General features: G+C 43.2%; 1 protein-coding gene across 3 annotated transcripts in view; it reads right to left on the bottom strand.

The window, feature by feature from the left end:
- Positions 1–25,844, bottom strand: part of MUSK (muscle associated receptor tyrosine kinase) — a 54,409-nt gene that overhangs the window by 16,100 nt on the left and 12,465 nt on the right. The window contains exons 6-9 of one of the 3 annotated variants that reach the window (XM_069001803.1): positions 12,335–12,459; positions 8,354–8,513; positions 6,850–6,856; positions 3,815–4,078 (exon numbers count right to left, since the gene is read on the bottom strand). In XM_069001803.1, the coding sequence (XP_068857904.1) occupies positions 3,815–4,078; positions 6,850–6,856; positions 8,354–8,513; positions 12,335–12,459 (556 nt within the window). Of the gene's footprint in view, positions 1–3,814; positions 4,079–6,849; positions 6,857–8,353; positions 8,514–12,334; positions 12,485–23,839; positions 23,845–25,844 lie in introns of all 3 variants that reach the window. The other 2 variants (XM_069001804.1, XM_069001805.1) reach the window with 2 other exon arrangements.

Consider the following 25,844-nt stretch of genomic DNA (forward strand, 5'->3'; position numbering starts at 1 on the left):
ATTGTTTGTGAAGAAGGGCAAGGCAGAAATACCTGCACTAGAAAAAAAAAGAAAAAGAAAAAAAAGAAAACACACCATAGTGGGAAGTTTGTGGATTTGTTGTATTGGACAACTTATCAGTGATTTGCTTATTTATGTAGCAATTCTTGAGAGCCTGAGTTACAAAACTAGCTTTGAGATCATGTGCAGAGATTACTTGTGCACAGCTCAGCTGAAGTCTTTCACAGATCCACAACTTCTCCAACCAACACACAATGATGTAGAAAGAGAAGGGTACTTCTGGGGTCTGTGGCGAAGGATTTAGCCAAATTCACCACCTGGTGGGCTTATGCAATTTCTTTAATTATACAACAATTTTGGCAAGAGCAGATGGGCATGAGTTTCAGCAATGACTAACAACTATGCAAACCCTCTAAAGCACCTGGAGGATGGAGGTCATTGGGAATTCTACCAGAGCAACAGCTTTTCTGCAACATTAATGGGTGCCCTTCAAGTCAGTAGGCTGAAGTAATCAATGCCCAGCTGCTCTGTGCTTGATTTTAGCAAGTCCTGGTTCATTCCTTCCTCCCTTCCATGGAAGCCAGAATGCAGCCAGATGGCAAATTTATCTTTTTTATGTTAAACAACATGTGGAACAGAAATGACCTTGTGGAGCAAAGAAATACTTAGATAGGGAAATGAGCAAAACTTGCTTTTGAAGCACTGGCTGAGACTTGGGAGATCTGGATTGAATTAGGTCTGTTTATTCCTGGATCCTGAGCATCCTTAGATAAGCCCTTTATTTTGTGTTCGATTGCAAAACACAAAAGACCACTCTTCTGCAATGCTGTCTGCTCCAGGGTTAAAGGAAGGTTATCTGCACCCTGGAAGAACAGTAAGGCAGCCAGAGGGAGGGATGGTCAGTCACCTCTAGCTGGGTTCATACCACTGTTGTAACACTTGATGCTGAGCAGTGAGAGCTTGCTGAGGTCATATGCAAAGATTACTTCAGATTATTATTAGAAACGTTATGTCATGTAAATGACAGATGGACAAAGAACAGCAATGGCAGAAGACAGCAAGTGTGCCAGTAGTGTTTCTAGGGACAACAAGACATTATTTAAGAGAAGGTAGGGACACACAGACCCAAACAAAGGGAGACTTTCCCCAACACAAGACTGTTCCCTGCGGCCTGATCACTTCCTATCAGCAGTGATTGAAAAAGAAATTGAGGGTGTTTCTTTTGCTGTTGCAATAGCAGCCAGTGGCAAAAGGCAGATGTAATCAAGAATTATGAGATCTCACTTTCCCTTAAGAGCTCTCATTTTAATCAATTTGCATCTAAATTTACATTAAGTGAAACTTTTCCCTTGTGGCTTTCTTCTGTTTCATTTCAACTTGTTTTACTCCCTGATTAATTTTATAAAGCTTTACTCAGCCTGTCAGTTGTTATTCTTGCTAGCTAGCTTCCAAACCAAATGAACATTAAAAAAAAAAAACAACATGGAAAGAGGAAAATTGGTGCAGAGAATAAATAGTAAGACAAAAACACATAGAAATACATCGAGGGCGATATGTCCCTCAAAATCTGGGAGAACTCTCCCACATCTGAGAGAGTTAAATTCTTACTCATGAAGTATTTCAGCTGAAAACTTGTGTAGTCTAGCCAGCTTCTGCAGAAAGCTATAAAGTTGTCAGTGAAAAGTAGTTAAGATAATTGGAAAGTAGCCAAGACCATGTGAGATATGTTCAAGAGCCCCCAGACCTCTCTCAGCCATTAAGAAGTATATATTAGATGTCTGAGTTATCAAAAGGAATATTGGGCTTTGGAAGAACTGCTGTCCAGCTGATGTGCTCTGAGGACAGGAACTGGGAAGGATACTATTCCAGAACTTTTGTTATGAAGAAAGCTGCAATAAAATCAGGGGGGGAGAAGGGAGGAATAATTAATAAAAACCAACAGGCAAGTCCATTAACATCTAGACATATTTGCAAATGCTGTAATTGTTAGCTCAGGTGCATCAAGATCAAGTGCATATTTATGTTGATTTATATAATTCTGACTTTAGATGTGCCCCAGAAGTACAGGTCTTCAGTCAAATCTTCAGTCAAATCACTGTGAGTTCAGGTCTTGCAGGGCCACTCACGAGCAGGCGTAAATGAAGCAAGGCCCAGATCTAGCTGATATTCTTTGTAGAGCACTGTGCTGACTTAGCTGACTAATGTGCTGTGCATATGTGGCTGAGATATAAATACTGTCACACATCTTGAAAAAAGGAAGAGAGATCATGTATTTAAGGGCACAATGACAAAGACCAGAACAATGAAGTGGCAGGGAGGAGCCTACCAGCAAAAAGCAGATTTTAGTACTTGGCTGCATGATTATATCTGGATAGTTGCACATAAACTTCTTTCATAGGATATATGCCACCACTGTGTCAATGGTGAAATACTTGCAGCATAGGTATCAAATAGAAAACTAAATGCATAGTCAATATTCATACGGGGATTTTCCTCTGTGCCTTTGTTTTAGAGATATTAAAGCAGAAGCAACCAACAAGGTCCAGATTACAAAAACAACATGCTGCTGATTGTCCTAAAAAGCCCCTACATAACTGGAGAAATGATTGCCATTAGGCATCTGGCCCAATTCCAACTATCAGTGTGCTTGCGTTATCTGTAGAAAAGATTTGTATTTCTTTTGAGACACTAGAGTTGGGGCTACTCTTTCAATAAACACAGATCTGAATAGTGTTTCAAAATGTGTTTCAAGGAAGACAAGAACAAAGCATTGCACTTTAGGCAGGGATGTCAGCTGCCCAAATGTGAAATGGGCAGCTGACATATGTCAGGGGCTGAATATGTCAGGAAAAAAGAAAGCTTCACCCTGATATATGTATGTGGGGCTGTCCTTTGCAAAGTACACCAAGCAATCATAATTCCATTATGGTTAAAAATAACAAAACTGAGACTGGACAGAAGAGCAAAAGCTATGTGAAGAGCTTGGGAAAACCTGTTTTATTCTACTCAGAGAATCTGGGGAAGACGTAAAATCTCACTGAAAAGAGGAAGGGAAGAAACTTGCCTCCATGACTATGGTGGGAGGACAAGGAATGAGGGAAAGACAGCTCAGGAGGTTACATAGTGGGGGAGCAGTGTCTCTGTCACTGGGATGTGTTTACAAATACTTGTCAACAGTAGATTAGCTATAGTGAGAGATGCTTTGGACTCCTCAAGGTCCCTGTCAGCCTAATTTCAATGCACATTTCTCTGTATATAGAAGGATACAATAACCACATTGGAGTTTTGGTTTAGCAGGTACAATTACACAGGGAATGTCTCAGGTCTCATCATTTTTGTCACATTTTTGTCATAGCAGAAAGTGCTAAATGATTGGTGTATTGCCTTGGCCAGATTTGTTGCATCTTCTGAAGCCAAATTTACTCAAAATTTCAATAAGCAGTTACTTTTTAAGGTAATAATACATACATACTGGACTAGTAACATTTAACAGATAACAATATGTTAATTATTGAAACTACTTATGTAATTCAAATCGATATTTCTCTTCAACACTGTCCTCTAAATACCTGATATAACATAGAAGTCTAGACTTGGAATTCAGACCATACCCTAGCAATGAGCACAGTGAGAGCTGAATCAGTCTGTGTGTACAGAGGAGAGAGCAAAGGGAAAACCTGTGCAAAGCTAGAGGGCACAGTTTCACTCAGCTTCACTTGCTACTGCAAGCCAGGACAGTCCTTCACCACTCCCCTGCTGCCTACACATCCCCATGAAATGAAAGTGAAATATGAGCATTTTTTTCTTCATTTACCTGCACACTGGTTTTGGAGCTGGCCCAGCTCCCGAGGGATTGCACTCCTGGAAGATGTAGTTACACAGCAGAGACTCAGCAGCCGGTTGGCAGAATGAACTCACCATTTTCAGTTCAGTCCAGGCAGTGTGCACAAGCAGCTCTTGGGTCTCCTCTGGGTCAGCATACGAGGAGTTGAAGAAAACAAGAGCATTCTTCGCCAAGATAGCACTACACACCTCACCTCTGTACGTGCTGCAGTAACCTGCGTCACCCTTGTACAGCCTGATGTTGAGGACAAGAGCACACACACAGAGTAAGCTCACAGCCCTAAACAGCTGCACAAGCACAATGGCTCTGTTTCTGAATGAAGTGGCATGTGTAAGGCTAACAGAGGGCAGAGGAGATGGTAGATGTTTATAACCACTAAAACCAGCTAATTTAACCCAAGAATTAAACTTCTGCAAGGTACCCTGGTGTCAGCCCTGGTGAGCTCCAGGGATGAGGCTCTGACCAAGTGTTGTTAACATTATAAGTGGACAAAAGACTGAGCGATCACATAGAACCATGACCTAGCATGACCCCTCACCCTGCCCCTAGACTCTAATGGGAAAATATTTTACTTTCCTACTTCCCTGCAGTAGGGATCAGCCATGCTTCTTGCTGCAGTCCTGGGATAACCTGGGATTTTTTGCTCTGCTGTCTAACAAGAGGTAGAGTCTAATTTAAGACAGACTCCATGAGCAGGAGCCAGGTAAGTTCAACACAATCCTGTGCCAGGGAATTTTTCACAAGATCAGACCAAACTCCTGCCTGCCCTTCCTCAGCTCCTGCACCATTCCTGACCCTGCCCCTCTTCCACATGTTAGCTGGGGGAGTCAGAGATGAGGAAGGCACAAGCCTCTGTGTTTTTCTTCCCTGCAAGGTGCATCTTCTCTCTTCACCACATATCCCACTTTGCAAAGTCCTGTCACATACAGGGAGACAGAGCTATGCAGGAGCAATAAAAATCACAATAGGGTCATCTCCTTTGAGGGCCATCTATTTATCTTTCCCATGTTTTTTGCATCTAGAAGGGGATGTCTACCCCCCTCCCCCCTGCCCTTCTTCTCCATGGCTGTCAAAAGGGAGCAGCAGGGTAAGGGCAATGCACAGGTCAGCCGTGCTTCCAGTAGCTCCCACTATCACCCAACAGCAGCAAGGTTTGTGGGTGAGGAGCTGCCCTCTGCCTAGGCAGCCCATGGGATGCAGTGTCCTCGGTATGGGAGGCAAAGCTAGGAAAACAGACTCCCTGTGTGTGGGGGATGGCCAAATCAGGGCAGGGAGGAGAGCTGGGTGCAGCTGTCCCCACTGCTTATTTGGTCAGTGTAACTGGGGTCAGGGAGTTCAATTCACAACATGCCAACCATTTGGAGCAGTCAACAGAGCTATTTGTATCTTTGTCTTTTATTTCTTTCCCCTGTCCAAATAATCACCCATTGTTAACTGTGGGGTTTCTTGCTGTTTTTTTCTTCAGAAAGCTGGAGGTACATGGACAAGGGATTACACAGGATGCTCACATTTCTGTTCTTCAGATGCTGCTCTCTGCAGATAACACTCCCTGGCCTTGTTTTAGCTGCTCTATTTTGGGCTCCATGTGAATTTTTTTTAAATTCTTTTTCTGTGTCACTTAGATGAAAAATACAGGAAGGCACCAACCCCTTAAGGTTTACCAAAATGGCAGTGATGCTGTGACACAGCATCACCCCAGGCTCCATGGACACACCTTCACGTAACACAGGAGTCCACCAGCACGCTGCACTAGTCTCACAGCCCATGACATCTCCCCAGCACACAGCAGGTTTCCCCAAAGCAATGCAATGAGCAGCACCCTGCTAGAACTATTCTTGGCATGGCAGGAGTCATGTTATTTACATTTTCCTGATGATTCCCATTGTGCTTAATCTGAAAGTTTCATCCTTCCTGTGCCCCAGAGGCAAACGCAGGGACAGGTGTGCATGGGGTAGCTGTGCTGCTGACTTCAGGGGACTGCAGAGACAGCCTGAGAAGAGCCACCTGTGCTAACATTATGTTTCCTTGCTCTTCCAAAATATGCAAGGAGACAGACCAAGTTGCAACAGAGAAGTAGCAACAATGTGTTTCTCACAATGACTTGTCACAGAAAAGGAATGTCTTGCAGCAAATGTTAAGAACATCTATGGGACAGAAGGGCTGAGCTCTCGATATGTGTTCCCATGCCTGTCATACCTGCACTGGTGCAGGTGTAAGGCATAAGTCTGCCATTGTCATTGAGTGGTCACTTAATCACTTACAAATTCCCTGAACCAATCTTGCAAGCTCCTGTGATGGAGACAACAGCCTTTACAGGGAGTCTGTGTCAGCAGAGTGGCAAAGCCATTTGCTCAGACTTTCCCAGGCTCTGCTCTTTTCTCTGATGGCCAAAAGCTCCCAGCCCATCTCCCAGGCTAACACTCTCATTTTCTTTCCAGATTGATCTGCCAGTGCACCATGTAGAAATATGGTAAGATTCTAAAAAGAAAAAGACAGTTGAATTTTTCAGTACTCCAAAAATTACTAAGCAGAAGTGCATTTCTCCTCACATGTAAGTGGCTCCACTCATCCATAACTCTGCTTGGAACAAATATAAATTTCTCTTGCCCTAATCTGTTGAACACCAAACCAAATTACATTTATTAACTGTGGACAGGCAGGAGTTTAACTTACAGTTAAGCTTTGCTGTGAAAATTTATAAGGTCAAGTGAAACTGTGGATCTGTAACCAAAAAGAATTTACTTCAGAATATTTTGCCCACTACCATATTTCAAACATCTTTACTGCTGGCTTTACTCAAAACCGTCCTTATCTACCTGAGCTCAGTCTCCAATTATGTCTCTGTGAAAGAGCTCAGTGATCCCTTCGGGTGAACATCATCTGCACAATTGGCATCCAGAAACCCTATCCTTTCATTTAAGCCAAACTAACCAAATCCCTTGGTTAATCATGCTTCTTTCTGGCCCAAAAAGAGCCTCCACCAAACCACAGAAAGTCATTCTTACCTCCATTCTGCCAAGAGGCACCAGGATCCAGGAATTGTGATGAGCCAGAAGAAAGAAGGAATGGAAAAGACATCAGTGACATTGTTCCCTCTGAGATGCGTAAGTTAAGATTTCCATGCTAGGAAATGTGTCTGAGAACTGTAAGCTGTCTGAAAAAAAAAATGCACCTAATTCTGTTCTTTTTTGTACCTTATTGTGGGAGAGAAACATTGGGCAGCACTGAACACTGTAAAGTGAGAAGGAAAGAGGAGGAGGAAGTGGACTGTTGATGGCAGTGCCAGCTGAAGTGGACTCTTGCATCCTAAACCCACACTTTCATCCTGATCCTTTGGATCCTATGTAATCAGCAGGTAGCATCCTCTGTTTAAGCCACATACACATCCTTTACTTCAGGCAGGAGCTGTAACAGGTAGGAGAAGCCAGGGCTTGCAGTGCTGGGAGATGGAGCGCTGGCACACAGCAGTGGCCCCGGCTTGCAGTGCCATGGGGAGCTGGGCTGTGCCAATGCACGGAGGAGGGACTGGCCATCAGCCAAGGGCCAGGACACCTCTGTCCTGGAAGCCTTGTGAGCCAGGACAAGGCCAAGGCAGACTCCTGCTCAGGTCTAGAGGGGTGTTCCTCCTGCTGAACACACACAGCCTGGAGGAGTACAACTTCTTGCACCAGCCCAAAGCACCTGTCTGCTCCACTGCATTTGTCTCTCCAGGACAGAGACTTGCCTGGGTAAAAGCAGAAGTGTGGATGGGAAATACAGCACCAAGTGCTGAGCATCTTATGGGGCAGAATTTCCTGCTAAGTTTCAATGCCCAGTGTAAGAAAGGGCATGATTATTTTCTCAAGAAAGCAGAAGCTAAGGCACAGAGAGATGAGCAGGTGCCTCCCTGGTTAAAAGCAGTACCAGGGCTACCATCCCATGTCCTGTATGATTCCTCTTTTCCCTAACTAAATCCCCCTGCCTGTCCAAAGAGGGAAGGCACAAGCTGACACCTTTCTCTCTGTGTGCCAAATGCTGTTATTTAGCTCTGACAGAGGTATTTCTCCTCTTTGAAGAATCCTTTTTACATCTGGGAGATGTCCCTGAGAGAAGAGATAACTCCAGGCAAGGCAGGGTACTACTCTGACAGCAACCATCCTGCTTTCTGGATGCCAACCCCTTGCGAAGCTGAACTGCTTGAAGCTATTTTCACTTTGCTGTTAGATGATACCAACGCTGGGTCATGACCACAACTTCCTCCACATGGATGAACTTACCAAGTGTGCTTCTGGACACAAAGTACAAGACAGCATCAAACACTCAGGAAATTACAGCTATTCCAGTCTCCAAAGTGTAAGAGTATATGAGGAAATAGCCTGGTGGAGGATGCACTTGTACTCAAATTTAGGCCCCTGCATACTATCAGCTCTCCAAGGCTTCCCCTCTTCCTCCAGAGTACTCCACACCCCTTTCCTCTTCCCCAGCAGGAAAGGTTAAAAAAAATGAATGGCCTCGTCTTTCCCTGCATACCTGAAATGCTGATGGTTGCTGCTGCTTTTGCAGCTCCAAAAGTTTTGCTGTGTTTGTTTGTGGCGAGGCAAGTGAACAGGCCAGGTCGGGTGACGTACACTTGCAGTCTGGAATCAACCATTCTGTCTTTGACACTTTCTGCTACAGACCCTGCAGAAACCTAAAAGAGTGAAAGCACAGTGCAGTAATATATCCAGCAAAAAGGCAAACAAGCAAACCAAGGAAAAATCTAAGAGACACAGCCCCAAGCATCTAAATTAACAGAGGAAGATGTGGCAAGGAGACAAAAGTGGCAGAGAGCTAAAGCTGCTGGCATTACTTTGGTGCTTTCCTAACAGCTGACTTCACACATAAAAATAAATGTTAAAAGATCTCTCCTATTTCACACTTCAGCAATACTTTTGCAATTAGGTTTCAGTTCAAGAGGGTCATAGTCACAATTTGGCTTATGTAATTGAGCTGGCTGATTACTACAGGGCTTCTTGTAGTAGATTGTTTGCCTCTTCATGCCTTAGCAAGGAAGAGCACAAGATGACTTTGTGAACATCCGCTATACAGAGGAAGAAAAGAAAAGAAAATAGTTTGGAAGTCATTGATTCTGGATTAATGTAACCACTACCATACTCTCAAAGCAGTCATGAGCAAAGAAAGTGCTCTGGCTCTGGTTTCAGCAGATATCTGGTAGATTTACTTATGTCACAACTGGAAATATGGAAGGGGCTGCAAATACGATGACTAGGGCTCATTCTGGCCAGCTCTCTTCCCAGATCAGAAATTCCCAGTTAAATGAACTTGAAGCCTGCTGAGTTTGGCCAGTTGGGCTTGATTTACAATCAAGTCTTCCCTGCTGATATGGCATTCATTAAAGTAGGAGATCATGGCACATTCAAACTCTGTCTTGTAAAGGCAGTAGGAAGCAGAACACTGCCTGCTCTAACCTTCATACTGATAGGAAGCATCAAATGTAATTCAAGTGAGATATGTTGCCTATGGATCCCGTAGGTGTGACCTGACCTAAGGACATTGCAGATTGTCTCCCTGGATCCATCCCAGCAAATCACTCTGCCTATGCATCTAACTCAGACAGAGATATCAATCTGACCTCCCTGGAGGTTGGTAAAAATGCACTTCCAATGAGATCTTTAAGTGAAATGAAATACCCATAGGTATTGACAACGATGATTGAAAAAGCAAGAAGGAATGCATTGACATTGTATCACATCTTGTAAGCAGATTGGATTCTCTATGAAAAGAAAATGCTGGAAAGAATATATTTGTTTTGCCACACTCAAGCTCAGCTTGGAGTTGTGGTGAGAGAATGTTCATGGGAAGAAATCACTAAATAATCAGACCAGCACAGTTTGTAAGTACTGCAAGAGGTATGTCAGCTGCTGTGCAAAGGCAGGGACAGGGGATATTTTCAGACTTATAACATGAAGTCCATTCAAGGGGGTGGGAGCTCAGGGGATATTTTTTCACAGATTTCTCTTTTATTACACTTGTGCTTAAATTTAGTTCTAGAGTCTTTTTCTCTCTAGAAATGATTCAGCACCAAAATGGTACAGGTACCTTCTCAGTGGGAAGGAGGAATTTCCTATGGGCCGCCCCTGCTTTCCAGCATCTTAGTGGGATAGGCAGCTGCTTGCCCTGAGCAGCTTGTGCTAATCCAGTCTTCTCTCCCTGCTTGCCCCTCAGGTGTACCAGTTCTGGCACCACTGGACTGTGCCTGCTGAGCACAGAGAACTGGGATTGTTCCTTCCAGCTTGGGACATAGGAGGAAGAGGTTTCTCAGGTAACTGCAAGCAATACAAGCAGTATGTACCCTGTGCAGTGGAAAATCACAGGTAGTGGTGCCTAGGACTTTCACACTGGCCAGCTGTTGTTTTCTCTAGTGGGAACCTCAGGAGGTTCACTTGTGTTAATTCATTCCCTTTCCTTTTCAAGCACATTTCCTGAGATTTTGTTTCCAGAAGTTCTCTTTTTAGCCTTTAAAACATCACCTCAGCTACCAGGAAATTAGAGACCTTTTCAAATCTTCACATCTGGCTCATTTATTCCTGGATGTGTGGAAAACTACATTATAAGGTCCATGGTGCCATGTGGTGCATAGCAGGAGGAAAATGAATTGTGTTTCTATTTATGTAGGCCAGGCAGCTGCTGCACAGAGGAGTTTCCATCCTCCTCTTCCAGGGCAGCTCAATAAGCTCAGCAGACTCCCATTCTTTGAGCCTCAGGACAATTACAGGCCGGTGTTCAGAGACCATAATGTCACAGGCATGCTGCATCTTCAAATGACTCACCATTACTGTGAGCCAGCCCTCAGATTCACCATCTCCAGTCCACTGGCTTCCTGCTGACTTTCCCAGAGTCGGGCTCTCATTAAGGTTTCCTTGTCATATTTAAAGTGAAGCAATCTGGAGCATTACCTTTCTGGGACTGGGAGGAATTCCAGGAATTCAGACAGGAATGGGGCAGAACAGATATGACTAGTCAGGCAGTGGCCCCAAGCAGGTGCTGAACATCATCCCATGCACCTCAGCTCTCTGTGGAACCCACGCATCAGGATCTCAGCAGAGCACAGATCTGCGCTCTGGAAATATGCTGTTCTTGCCAGGCACCTCAGACTCCTGCAAAAGGTTTAATTCCCAGGGGGAGAAATCTTAAATAAATGCCTACAAACTATATACTGTCAGAAACCAAGCACCCAAGTGTCTCAGCGGAGGCTGATCTGGTCCCTTTGCTGCTCTGCCTAGCAACCTTGAGGGAATATAGAAAATTACCTTAATCAGACTGAAGGACACAATAAGGTATAGAGGAAGCAAGGAAGGCAAGACAGCCTGCAGAGTAGACACGGGGTCTTAATAAGGTGTTTTAATGTACAGAAAGAGGAGACACAAACACGATGGTGATAGCCCCCTGAAGTAAGAACCAAGGGGATTTATTAGTCCTGTTGAACAAGCAACTCCACAGGAATGGTCTGAATCAGCCTGTGCTCAGAAGGACTTGGGGTTGATAGGGTGTCAGTGAGAAAGAGCAGAGGCAAATTGCCAGCCTGCACTCAACAGACACTCCACCTGCCTCCCCAGCATCATGCTCTGGGGCTCACATCCTTAAAAAAGTTGTCAAAAGACCAGAGTATAAAACGTGTTCACCATAAGCACAAGAAGACTAGGGGAAACCCATGGCAGGCTTGGGCTGCAGAGTTGCCGTGACTGTGGTACCCTCCTCACTCCCACACAGGCAATACTAGAGGTGTCAAGCAGCTCTTCAGTTCACTGAAGTGAAGGCATTGCAATAGCCTACATACAGACATGAAAGCCAGACAAATTTGAAGCAAGTACATATCTTAAGTGGTCAGGATCATTGGACCACAGAGTCTTTCCTGTGAGATGCAGTGGATTTGCATCCCTTCGTGCCTGCTGCTGAAGAAGATATGCCTTTCTTAAGAACATGCCTCTGGCCAGGGATAAATTGATGACATATTTCACATCACCTAGGTCAGTCTAGAGAATTTTGGGTCTATGCTCTTCTTTAAATATGCTGTGCGTAATGGTGTTCCACAGGTATTTTACTTCAAGATGGTTTGCTCTATCTAACTCCTTGATTTGTTACTTTGTCAAATGCACAAATTTGACTTGTTATTGTTACCACATTATTTAAAAAGGAAAGGAAAGATAGCTGCAGAAATACACAATGAAATCCTAGAAATTCTGTCTTGGAGGAAGGTTGAAAGGGCCTAAAGCACTCTTCATCTTGGTCTTTCAGATTAACAAGTGAAGTCACCAACACCCAGGAGAAGGGGGACAATGTTTTTTCAGAGGAGCAAACTGCAGCAGAGAGATGAGATGGACTCAATCAGATTGCACAACAAGATACTAAGTTAGGAAGGAATAGAAACCACTGGTGCTGGCTACCAGCCCTGCTGTGCTTCTGGCTGATAGCAGTCCTCCAGGGCCAAAAGCATGAAAAAGAGGCACTTACAGCTTTCCCATTTTCCAGCCAGGTGACAGTAGGGACTGGAAGGCCTGTTGCTGTGCACCGCAACGTCACCACAGACCCAAAGGTGATGTTTCGGGATTCAGGAGCCTTCAGGATTCTGGCAAACACTGTAGGAGAAGACAAAGGTGATAGCTGAATGATGATGTAAAGTTGAGGCTGGTGCTGATGTGGAGGTGCTCCCTTCCCAGTGGGTCTTGATGTTAGTCACAGCTCCGTGAATAAAAGTAGAGAATAGAACAGGCTTCCCAGTGAGTGACAGTCATGGGAGAGAGATGAGGAGGAGAAAAAAAGTATTCAGTGTGGTTACATTCTGCACTTACGGACCAAAAGTTTACCTCTGGAAATTTCTGTGTCAAGTCCAAGGCCTCAGAGGAGGTAATGTGCAAGAAAACCAAGAGCAAACTCTTCAGTAGCATGCAGATGGAACAACTTACAGCAAATAAGCAGCAAGCTACCACGCTGCCCTGCCCAGGATGACCTCCTGCAAAACTTGTTCCAAACCATCAAGGAGGACCACCAGTGTGGACATGAAGGTTAAGGGTCAGATAAACATCTCAGTATGATTGCAGTGATTAGGACTTGCTACAGAGCGCTGCAAACTGGCATTTTCCACACAACAACAAGCTGCCCTAAGGGGAGAGAGTCTAGCATCAAACATCAAGGTAAGAGAGAATGGCTGGCAAAACTTTAGGAAGATGAGATTGCAGTGGGAAAGTAGATTCTTAAAGTGGCTTCTCATTTCTACTGTTCTTGCGCCTTTTGTGGCAATATGGTTACAGGGCACTTTGCAGATAAGCAAAATAATCATTCTTTCCCCCCCTCCCTCCCCCTTTTTTTTGTTGTTGCTTCTGGGATTTTTTGGGTGTTTTTTTGTTGTTTTGCTGGGGGGGGGAGGGGAGGCATGTTTTTGTGAGGGGGCAGGGTTGTTGCCTGGAAATAACAACTGTATTTTTGCTGAAAACTTATTTTGATCCAGAAATACAACCCTGGCAGTCTTCTAAAGCTGCTGTACTTGGACCATATACAAAAAAGCAGAGAAGAGAAATTTCCCACCTGGAACATTTGAGTTTTGACCTAAAATTTTTTAATGGAAACACAGAATGTCTGCACAGAAGCAAGCTGAATATCACTGTCATTTCTTACTTCAATTTCTCATGCCTAGTGAGTAACACCTTCTGGACCACACAGCAGTGTCTAAAAGTCTCCATCAAAAACATTAATAAGCAGAGAAGCTTCTCTTGGACTTGTCAGAAAAGCCTGAGATCTTGTTTTCCACTTTTTCTATCTCTCTGTTTCTCCTTATCAACATACTTCACCATGCCACAGTCTTCCGTTTTCCCTGTTCAGAGTTAGAACATCTGTCCCCACTATTTGGCATGGGAAGGCTTTGTCTGCAAAATTTCAGTTGAACTGAAAATAAAGTATATGCTTTCCACATAGTCCTTCCATCCAGTTCTGACCTGGTATACAGTTGAGATTTGTTTTAACAAAACAAAGCTTTTTGCTCATGGATAAGTAGCAGTAGGAGTTAATTTCAGCATGGAAACCTTTTTGTCTTAAGAGTACAGTTATTCAACAAGCTCTTGGGCAGGAGTTTTTAGGAAGATTAAATTTCATGTCAGTGAAGTGAAAATGGTGAGACGATAAATATTATATTGAGCTTCTTAATTCTTCTGTGTGCTCTGAGCAATCCCACTGTCTTTGCTCAGTGTCACTTGCTTGAAGTCAAAGCAGAGCAGCGTCAGGCTTCTGCACCCCCTACCCCTCAGTGAGGCAGCAGGTATTAAACGCTATCAGTAATAAGCAAAGCTGCAGTCGCTGGCCAGGGGCTTTTCTCATGAATAATTAGTAAAATGAAACCTCTCTCTGAAGTTTCGCTTCAGGCCATTAACACCAGATGGTTTTGAATTCGGACCCAAGTTTTGCAGGCTAAGCTCATAATTATTTTTATACTTCATTTGGAGGAAAACTAAACTTTGGGGCTTGATCTCTGGCAGCAGTTACATTCACGTGGCTCCTGCTGAAGCCAGCGTGTTAGCTTCCAGAGTCAGAATATGGCCCTTAGTGCTTTCCTTGTGCTGCCCAGTGTGCTGCTGGGACCCTGCCCTCCTGATGCTGCTCTCTGACTCTGCTGCTTGGATCCTGCCCAGTTAATACCAAAGTGACAAATTACCAGTACACAGTTAGCTGATGCTGGATGGTGGCACATATGTCCCCCTCTGTACTAGCTGCTCTTCCAGAATCTGCTAGGATCTTTCAGCCAGGAGGAAAAAAGGCACTCTTTGAAAGTGGCAATAGCACAGGCAGGGTGCAAACCCACAGTAAGCACTGTGGCTGGCCCAGCTCATGCATGGCATGGTGCCTGTGGGGAGGTCAGAAAGCTGCATTCCACTTCCCAGGGTCCTCCCACCAGCACTGATCACTGCACTTGCTTTAGTAGCCCAGCACACTGCTGGGTGAGCAGCTGTCGGCCAGCATAGGGATGGCAAAGCATCAGACCATTCTTAAAGTCCTAAAACACCAAATACAGGGATAAAAAATCCAGCAAACAGCTGCTAAACATTCATATGTTTCTGGTGGCAAGTACTGCAGGGAGGGATGGTTAAATAAAATTTGGCATATAAGAAGCTAAGCTGATTTCCAAAGTGTGGAAGAATTGAAATTCCTTCTATCCCCTGTGCTACCACATACACTTTTCAGGAGCTTCAAAACTGAAGTTACAGGTTTAATTCTTTAACATAACAAGTATTTATATTTGCATGTGTTTAAAAAATATTTTACTTAAAGTTTAGCTACATATTTTAAGTACTTAACTGTATGTGGTATTACTGGAATAGAAGGGGGGAATGTTACTGTTTTATTTTTAAATGAGAAATTTCCTGGTACAAGGGCCAGACTCCCTGGGTCCCAATAGGTTTTGGAGAATGGCTGATTGGCTGATCCAGGACACATTCTCCAAAGGCTCTTAATCACTCTGGGAAAGAGTACGGAAAAATAGCAGCAGCTATTCCTCACCCACATAATCTATGAGTAGATGATCAACACACTGCCATTGCTGTCAGACATGAGTGCTGTGGGAAGGTCAGGATGGGATGTGCAAGCGCAGTCACCTTCCACCATTGCAAATCCAGGCAAGAACACCAGGATGATCTCAGGGTCCATTTTGGCAACTGCATGAGCAACGCAATCTGTCCTGTAGCTAAATGGCAAAACACAGTCCTTAAAACTATGATTTTTCTGCCCTCCCTCCTCCCCCAAATTACACAAGGAAAGAAAAGAGGCAAAGGCAAGGAAGAAATGGCAAATCTGATGGTGCAGCTGGCAGGAAGAGGTGGATGAAAGGCAGGATGAGGAAGGATCAGGAAATAGCAATAAATGGTCGTAAAATTCATATTATTTGATGGGCTCAGGAACATGTCTTGTTCTCAGTTTTCCTCAGAGTGAGACTTTCCAGCAATCAGGTGATTTCTAATACTTCCATTATTTGTCTGCCTGTTCCAGATCCTCCTGAATGTGGATTTTGCTAGGACCTTTGCCTGTTTAGCTACATTCCCATTACAAGGTTAGCATCAATACTCCTGGGCTCTCTGCACTGGATTTACCCAAAGGCATGCCAAAAAGTAGTGAGGGAAAGTGGGCAAAGAGAGCTTCATTTATTTATTTATTTTAGTGGAAAATGAAAGAGAGGAGCTGTAAATGAAATCCAGACAGCTAAAAGCCAAGTCAGCATGCCAAATTTCACTCCCAAGCCCCTTAATAAATGTTGGTGTTTTTTTTACAGCCTTGGTAAATGATGTGCTGTGCACTGCAGGGCTCGCTAGGAGGTATCTGTACCGTGGCCAGCTGCTCTCGTTTCTGAGAATTATGTAACATCATCCAGTCCAAACAGTAGGGCTTTAATTCAGTCACAAAATTTTTATACAATAAAAAGATTAAAGCGGCGTGCCCTCCACCCTGCCCCCACTTTGAATGGCTAACTCTTTCCAGGTGACTTTTTTCCCCATTGCCTTTGATTGAGCCTATATTTCATTTCCCGGTTTTGGGGTCTGGTCCCACAGTCCTGGCAGATGCCTGCCCTCAGTCTTGGTAAAGCCTATTTTTTTTGTTAAAGCAGGCTGGATTTGGCCAGTCACAACCAGACAGCTCTGTAGGTGGCTTGGGGCCATGCTGTTGCTTTTGGGAAAAGACAAACTGATGCCCAGAGCACCAGGACTGGCCAAGCACTTGGTTTGGGATGTGGGGTAGGTTGCTTTTCCTCCAGAGGCCACAGTTGCTTTGGTGAACCCTGTATTTAAGAGAACATGAGCAACACTCTCCCGTGTACATGAACTAACCCAGCCTGTCAACATCCACAGGTGTTAACATCCAAGAGTTGTTGCTAGTACTGCCGTACTGTAAAGCATCCCCAGTAGTCCAAACCAATGTAAGGCCTGGTTTTGGCTCCTAGTGGAGTTAAATTTGTGTTGGCAACCACCTAGCAACATTCCCTTCCCACTGCACCCCAAGCCTGCCCTATCATATGAACCAGACCCAATATGTCCATCCTGCCAGATCTGATCTCTCAACCTGCTTCACTTTCCCCAGCTGCTTTGTTTTTATCATGAAACATGGCCTTTTGGGTGATTGAAAGCAGTTCTTAAGCATATTTTTTTTTTCCAGCTAAGCTGCAGAACACAGTGCGTAAAGGCAAATCCTGTGTGCGGAATGTATTTTCCTTTATGTCGTGTGGTTTTGAGGTCCAGTGTGTCTACATTGTCACAGGATCTACAATATAGGATACAATACTACATCTTGTATTGGAAGCTCTCCTGATGTAAACGTCCTGGCAAAGACTTTGCACTGTGCAGAATTCATGTGTAAGTACTTAGCTAAATTGCAAGCATTTTTTTGTTTGTGTTCACCAGTATTCCTGTAGCTCTTTTGTACCTGAAGCGTGAAAGATCAAAATTACTTCTCTGCAGAGGTGTTCTCTGGTCTTTGACTTTGCTTATGAAGCCATAAAAAAATATTTATGCTTGCCAGTTGTATGCTCCAAAGAACCATGAACTTGTGCCAATGTGATTTTCGCCAGTGAGAAGTCTGTTTGCCTAACTCCCCTTTTAGATTCATTCAGCTCTTATCCATTCACTCTTCCTGACAAGCCTAAACTAGGCAGTCAAGGAGAGGTAAAAAGCAGAGGGACTACCATTTCCTTCGCACTGGTGAGAGATGAGGGAATGTCTGACAAATATATTTTTAAACACATACAAACCTGCAGCATTTGTGTTTTCTAGTATTAGGTAACCCACATAAAATCAAAAAAATTCTTGAAATACCTGGGCAGAGAACAGACCACACACCATGCTTATGGATCAGGGGTCACAGAGACAGCCACGCTGAGCTGTGTGCAGTAGCTAATCGTGTTCCAAGATCTGGGGCTGACCAGGCAAGACACAATCTCTGCAGATGACATGACAGAACTGAATCCCACCTTGCAGAACAAACAAATTCTCCAGCAAGGACAGTCAACCACTCTTCTCGCAGCAGCAGCTTCTGTGCACGGCTTAGCACTTCCAAAATGGGGATGGGTTAATAATTAAATCCCAAGATAACTGCAAGGTCAGTTTCACTTTGATCTCCAAGTATTTCTTACCAAAGTTGCAGTATTTACATTTTTTGTAAGCCTACCAAGGAAATATAAAGAGGAGCACAACAGCTCAGGCAAAGCTGATATGAGACACTTCCATTTATCTCTTTCAAATTGCTTACCTATTTTTATTTAATCCATGTAAAAACATGCTTATTGCTAGAGAAGCATGTGTACACAAGTTGTCAAAAGACAAAAATGTACAAATGCAGTAGGAAATGCACACAACCACTGTATCATTACTCAAGGAACAGCACTATCATGTACGGGGCCCAAAAGAGCAAACTGAGGAAGAGCTGTAAGCAAGTTGTAAGCAAGCAGTATTTTATCATCCATTGCCCCTCACCCTGTTATTGTGGTAACCTGAGAGTATAAGCCTCCAATGCATCTGAAATATCTGCATTTTGTACAAAATCTCAAGATCTCCAAGCTCTTCTGGCTCGTGATATATTATTTGGGAGACTTGTGTCTTGTCATAGTTCTTAAAACATCATGCAGCACAGGCCAGACTCCACAGCAATACATAAACACTCAACCTAGAGCCTGAGGCTGTGAGATGGGCACCAGGGACAGTTCAAGGTCTGTGTGGAAGGAGGATGGAGTAAGACATAACATCTCCATCCTGAATCATATGCCTTCAGATTCAGAGCTCTAGTGTCTGATATCAAAGCAAACTTTTCTTGGCAAGGCAATAAACTTTCAAGATAACTTTATTTTAGGGCGGACTCCTAAATTTATGGGTGGTAGGACAATTTGCATTAGCAGAAGGACTCATATGATGGTAAACACATCAGCCACTGACTTCTCAGCTGTGAAAGACTTTATACTGCATGTAGATGTCTCTGGAATCCTAAAAGGCAACACCACAAACATGCAAAGATATAATAACCAGGAGTAAAATGTAAATAGATAGCTTATATCCTGTGTAACTATATAAAACCCTTTCTGTACAAGTGTTCATCTCTGTATACAGAGCAAACACCAGATTCAAGGACAAGTGAGGATAACATGTTCAGATTACTTCCCAAGGAAATGAATGAGGAAATTCTTTTCATGTCAGTACTGGTCTTATATATGTGTTTGATTTCTTTGAAGGAAAGACCCTTTTAAGCTTCCCCATGCTCTGTCTCATCTACAGTACAGAGACATACCAAGTGCCATTTAACTCTGCCTCTACCCACTACTGTATGTGAAATTGGAAAGGCAGGTCCCAGCCTCCCAAAGTCGAGGAGCAATTCCTTTGCTTGTTCCATTCGTGATCACAACTCACCATGACTGCTGCCAAGTCTACCAGTCTGTGTGCACGTAGTGAAATCTTGATGGCTACGAACAAGTCTCCCTTTCCCTCTCCCACTCTAAGGAATCAAGCAAGCAATAGTGGGGAATCACTGGGATGCCCAAAAATGAGCTAATCCATGCATTATCCTGGCATCTGGTCTCCACCACTGGGTAACAACAATGCCATAAATTTAATTACAATGTCATGTGAAAGTACTTCCTTTCATCTACTTTAAAGTGCTACTAGCAGTAGCTGCTAGGATGTTCCTTGGTTTGGAGGACAGCAAGAGCCAGTTCCCTGCTCACCTTATCTATCATGCAAGCTTGATTTTTAGTGTTGAAAGCTCATCTAGCTCCTCATACATCAGAGACCCATCTTCGTTCCAAATTCTCAACTCCCTGTTTGATATGCCCTTTTTGTGAGGGGCTATCTGGGGCTCCAGCCACTTCAGGATACTAGTCTCAGTTTGCTCTGCCCCACTTTATCTGAAAGTTATGGATATTCTCTATCCTTTCATTGTTCTGCAGGAAGGTCATGATTTCTAGCTAGCCAACAGTTTACAAGAGAGAGGGATTTTAACTGACATATCTTTTTTTTTTTCTCAAAACCACAATTCATGCAATGATGTGAGAAGATCATAAATTTTTCAAGTGCCTTCCCAAACTCTTTGTTAGGCGAAAGACATTTTTGCGAAAGGAAATAGCAGGCTCAAATGCTTCCTAAAGAAGAATTGAGTGTATGTGCCTTCTCCAAAGCCTCATGCTCCCAGGAAGCCTGCGCTGCACCTGCTCCATGCCAGAGGCCACCCTGTGACAATGACTCGAAGGCAGCATGAACCTCATGCCAACGTCACAGCAGAGCAAGCCTCGGGAGCAAACTGAATAGCTCACGCTTACTTGTCATTGCTGAAAGGTCTGGGGCTATTTTCTTCTTCCTGCAGCTCGCCTGTTACCCTGTAATTAGGGCTATGGTTGTATCTGCGGCATCTGGGATCCTTGGGATGACTCTGATGAATGCCGTAGGTAGGAGGAGATTTAATGAGATATTCTGGGGTTTCAGTTACACCCACGCCACCCCGCTGAGGCCAGTCAAATACTTTGGTGTAATTACAGGCAAGCTTGGTCTTACCCTGTAATGCTCCCTCGCCCCAAACCCTTTGCAATTTTTAAAAGCAAACTGCAGTATTCACCATTTACTGTCATAGAACAGTGCCTGCAGGTACATACAGCAGCATCAATGCAGACAGGAAGGCTGTCCTTTCCCAGAGTTTCTGCCTCTGCTCAAGGCAGAGCCAAGACTCCTCTTCAGTGTTGGTATTAGAATTTCCATGAGGAAATTTCACCGTCTACTTAAATGACAAACTGCAAACTTCCTTGCCAGTCTGCTATTTGGTAATTCACCTCACCCAAAACACTCTACCTCAAAAGATTACGCAGATAAAAAATTCAGATTTCACGCTGAAATCTAATCTATAGGAAATGCAGCAAGGTAACAGTCCTGACAGGCTGCTTCAGTGGTCTCTTGGTATCTCCTTTTCCTACATCATCTATGGCAAGTGCAGGCAAGTTGGCACAGAAGTGTAAAAAACTTTCTGGATGACATATCAGGAGTCAGTTTTCATTAGAAATACAGACCATCTCTGGAATACAAATTGATAGAATTATCTGCACTAAATACATGCTCTTATTCCTGTTACTTGAATTTTGATGTGACTTTCCAGTCTGTTGATTTATCTAGGAAGCAAATTTGTCCCAAGACTATATAAGACATCCAAAAAACAGCTGAAGGAAGCTACTGCTTTACACCTACAGGGATAGCCTCTTAACTAAGTAGCAATGGCATTGCTTTCTATTGTCAACTAGTTTGCCATCCCCTCAATGGCACGTGAATTAGACAAAATTATTTTTAAAAATCTAGACCAAATCTGGCAGATCCTTTCTTCTGAAGGAATGATTCTCCAAGGAAAATCTTCCTATTTTTAAGGCTAAGGCAGTTGTCAGAAGTGGCTTACAGGGGAACATTTTTGTGGCCTGTGGTAGGGTATTATTTTAGTAGCTAGTAATAAGCAATAAAATGTGGCCAGGAAAAGACTTCTATCTACCAGGGCTGGAACTCAAAACCAAACAACATCTAAGTCAGGAGAGTGTGGGGAGCATTGCTTCTACCCTTGTTTTGATTTCATTGTTTTATTTGCTGCCACATAGTAGCTCAGGTTGAAGTGGAGCAGCAACACTTCAGCAGAGAGAGGAATGAAACGGCCTAGTTAAAGAAAGGGTCAGTAGTCCTCAACCAGTGCCTCTTCATACAGTTGGAAACTGCAGAGATTGAACCAAAAATGTTAATAAATCCATGGAGAATACAGGTAAATTTTTGTTAAACATGCTAGGTCTTCTAACATTTGCTCTGGCTAATTTGTTTGTTTCTTTACAGTTTTATGATTGCTAATTTCTTGACATGTCTGTAGAGTGATGACTTCAAAACTAAATATTATCACACAGTATACTCCTGAATTCCACAAGTCTCTGGTGCCACAGGCTGGAGATCAAGCTCAGTTTCATGTAAATCACAAGATGGAGTTGCGTCTAACTCAGTACACAACCAGCAGGACCATCCACTTACTCTCTCCTCTCACATAGCAATCCCTGTATTTATCGCCTTTTTCTTTACTTGTCAACATTAAAAATGCATCACTGGGCAAACTGGAACTCCAGAGTTCTAGCTGGATACAACACCTAGAAAGACACAACAGAAAGTTTGTTCTTCATCCTCAGGGGAAGAAAAACCTTCCGCACACCAAGTTCCACTAGGCTGTTCACCCTGTCTTCCTACATCAGAAGACTGTCACTCATGCTGCTGTCGGATTAGAAGGACACCTCTCAGAAGAATATTTTACCTTCTGTTGTGTTAGTGCTTATTCCACCACAACCCTTTGTACATTTCAGTGACAATAACTCCATTAATTTCCAGAAAATGCTCTTTCATCAGTTGAAGATAAAAATAAGGCTAAGGCTGAAACATGGTTTATGGCTTTATATTTCATTTATAAGCAGGTGTTACTTCTAAACTGTCAGAAATTCATGGTCAACTTTTCAATTTCTTTTGTGACTTTTTTGTTTTGAAGAATGAGGAAGGACATAGGACAGGAGCCCATTCTACCAATTCACAAAGTGTCACTTTCCTTCCCCCAAGGACAGAAGAAATATTCTCCGAAACAAAGCAAAAAACTGAGCCCAGGTCAGGCAATGACACCCATAAATCATCGCAAAAATTACTGGTTTGTGGCTGTTCTGCAAGAGACACTTCTTATTTAATGCAGGAATTTACTTTGAATATACTTTGAATACTGGCTATAAGGACAATATCTGAAAAAGATAGCAAGAGATTAAGGCAAAACCATCCAATGGAATTTATTTCACATATTAAGAAAAAAATTAACAAGGCAGCTTAACTCTGTGTCTGAGTGATAAGCATGCTCATAACAGCCATTGCTATGCCTTTCACCACACAAGAGCTCATGGCTTTTAATGTGTTCTTATAAAAATCACACAGTTCATACATAATGGATATGGAAAATACCATTCTTAACACACATCAAATATTGGGGGCTCCAGAGGGTGTACAGTTTTAGGCAGCAGGCCCAGAAGCTGAACCTGAAAATCTCTCACATAGCTTTTGTGGAGCCAGTCCTATTAATGGACTGGATAGATGTCACTGCAAATACCAACGAAAACCAAATTCCTCCTGTTCTACTGCCTATGTACATAAATAGCTGTCCAACACATAAGGGAAAAAAACAGACTAAAGTCTTACAGACCCTACAAATTCCAAATGCTCAGAGGAGGCCCAAAAAATGCCTTCTTGGCACAGCTTAAGTCTTTATACCCTGCCCTGAATTTTCACTGACATCAATGGGAATTTCTGCCTTTGATGACAAATCTCAACACTGTTGATGGCAATAGCTGCTCCCCAATTTATTCCCAAAGGAATGATTTCTTATTTCAGATAAAACGGGAACATCTTAGCCATCTCAGTCAACATCTTGTCAATAAACTTCAACCTTCAGACATCTGTGTGAACTACAGATCAGGTAAGCAAGCACATGCTTCTATTTGACCATAGTCCTGAATCTGGGATTCATCCAGGAACTTTTCAGCCAGAGATTCACTTTGAGCATCAATACAGCAAACAACAGGAAATCTGTGGAAATCCTTTGGCAATGTACTGCTTCATTGAGTATATAAATACTCTTCTAGGTTTAGCAGAAGTGTACATTACCAAAACTGAAAATGCAGTGATTAAAAAGCTAGTTAGCAAAATGCTTAAGATCATAGAAAATTAATGAAAACTGCAGGTCAGAAATGTTGCCTCCAGGAAATTAAAAACACATTTCTTGGCACACAGTCAAGATTATAATATTGTTCCCTTATCTCAATGCACATGCTACCTTCTGTAGACATCTGTGGATGCACAGTAGCAAGAGGAAGTCATCTTCACATGCTAATTTTAGCAGACCCAACAAACTCAGCATTTCTTGTTTTGCTTTGCAGAGTAGTGTGGAAAAGGCTGTTTCTGCCTAATGCACTTCTTCTTCATACCAGTACTTTCACTAGTCCTTCTTTTTATAAGTTGAGTGGGCTGTAACTAGAAGAACCAAGTGAGTGAAATACAACCATGAAGCTTCTGCACAGCTGTGAACCAGCTCACTCGTGGAGAACCAATTTATGATGACCCCAGCGCATGTCAGAAAGAACCAACCCTACTCCTCTGAGGCATTCCTCAGAGCTAAACCAAGGTCATGTCATTTTACTGCTACAGGACATACCAAGATCATAAAAATTGTGTGTAACCCTTCTTCAGGAGTGCTGCCTATCTTGCACGGTCTCTCACTTGGCCCACTTGGCCAACAATTGCCCCTTGTATCCCTTCTCCATCCCTTATCTCCAGAGCCTATTCCCTGATGTTAAATCAAGGGGATGCTCCATGGCCTTTTTATTTTCTTAATATCCTCCAGGCACCCCAAGCAGGCTTTCACTGAGAGCAGTGCTGCCCACAGAGTCAGCACAGCTCCCAGTAAAGAATCCAGCTCTTCCCACAAACCCAACAGTTAGGTCCATTATGATCATGTATGTACCACTTGTGGATTATGCCTTTTAAGAAAACTATCTATTTCATCATCACTTGTCCAAATTCATTCTGGGTTTGCCCCAGACTTGGAGAAAAGATGCAAAAAGGCAGGCTTTTAAATCCTTTTAATTAAAATCCTAACTCAGTATTAATTTATTAGAATTCATGACCTAAGCCCTGGTGCCTGAAGCATGCCTTGGGAAAGCAAACAGGCTGCCCTAACTTGGGACAGGTCTGTGCAGGGTGAAGCACCCACAGAATCTCTATCTCTTTCACTACATTCACCGATGAAAATCGGGATCTAAAAATCTGTTCTACTACGAGAGGTCTCCAATGCTTTCTTTATCATGACAAGAACTGCACCTGAATTTTCATCTAAAACCTGTTGCTCATATTATTTCAACTTTGCTTTAAAAATAATAAAACTTTAAAAATACTAAAGCTGTATTTTAAAAGTAATAAATAGAGGCCAGTATTATGAATGTTGAGGAAAGCTGACAAGGCATAGCAGAAAAAGTATTTGGAAAATCAAAATAGCAGCATTTTTGAAACAGTTCTACCTCGGACAACTGAAACCAGACAAGTGGGACCGTAAGGTAGCTCAGTAGTGTTAACATTTGATCCAAGATTGTTGTCAGTTTGAACAAGTGGTTCCTGCACAGTTCATTGTATGTACTTGTGACTTGCTGTAATTTCTGGGCCCAACCTGAGCAAGTCAATGAAGCATGTGCCTGACCAAAATTACATTAAGGAGCCTGATTGCCTGCAGAAGACAGAGTCAGTCTTTCAAGAACACCTCTGCACTTTGAACACTAAAGCTAATTGCAGGATGTGGAATCCTAGAAAATAAGGGGCTAATTATGTGTCTCAAACACTGATGGCCATATAGGTGTGGAGCACCAAGGACTGTTGGGAGCAGCAGCCAATTACCAGCAATAGCTGGAAGTAGGGCAATACATTTCTGGGACAAGTGTCCTTGTTCTGGCTCCTGGAGCTCCTGGAGCTAAGCACAACAGAGTACAGCAGAGGCGCAGGAATGAGGCCAATGAGCAGGCATGGAATGTAAGGGGGGATCAAAAGCACCCAAGATCCCTGAAGCCCTCCAACCCATTTCCAGAAAAGTCTACAAGACTGGGCTGCACATGATAACTCATTTGCATAGAGAATGAGAAATTTAGTTCCAGCCCAGGGAAACTTCACAATAAAAAGGACTACAAGGCCTGGATATACATGCGTTCCAGGAGCCCACATACCCCATCAGCTGGATTGATGCTGGAGCCAGGACTGGTGATACTTCCCTCTTCCTTTCTCCTTTTCATTCTCTCTCCTCCTCTTTAATCCATTTCACTCTCTCTCAGTCCCTCTACTTCCATCCTAGCCCTTTATCCAAAACCCTCTGCCCTGTGCTTATCTGGGAGGTCAGGGATTAACATACACATTCCCATGCCAAATGTGTAATTTAC

Source organism: Aphelocoma coerulescens (genome assembly GCF_041296385.1).
Source record: "Aphelocoma coerulescens isolate FSJ_1873_10779 chromosome Z unlocalized genomic scaffold, UR_Acoe_1.0 ChrZ, whole genome shotgun sequence".
In the NCBI taxonomy this organism is placed as follows: domain Eukaryota; kingdom Metazoa; phylum Chordata; class Aves; order Passeriformes; family Corvidae; genus Aphelocoma; species Aphelocoma coerulescens.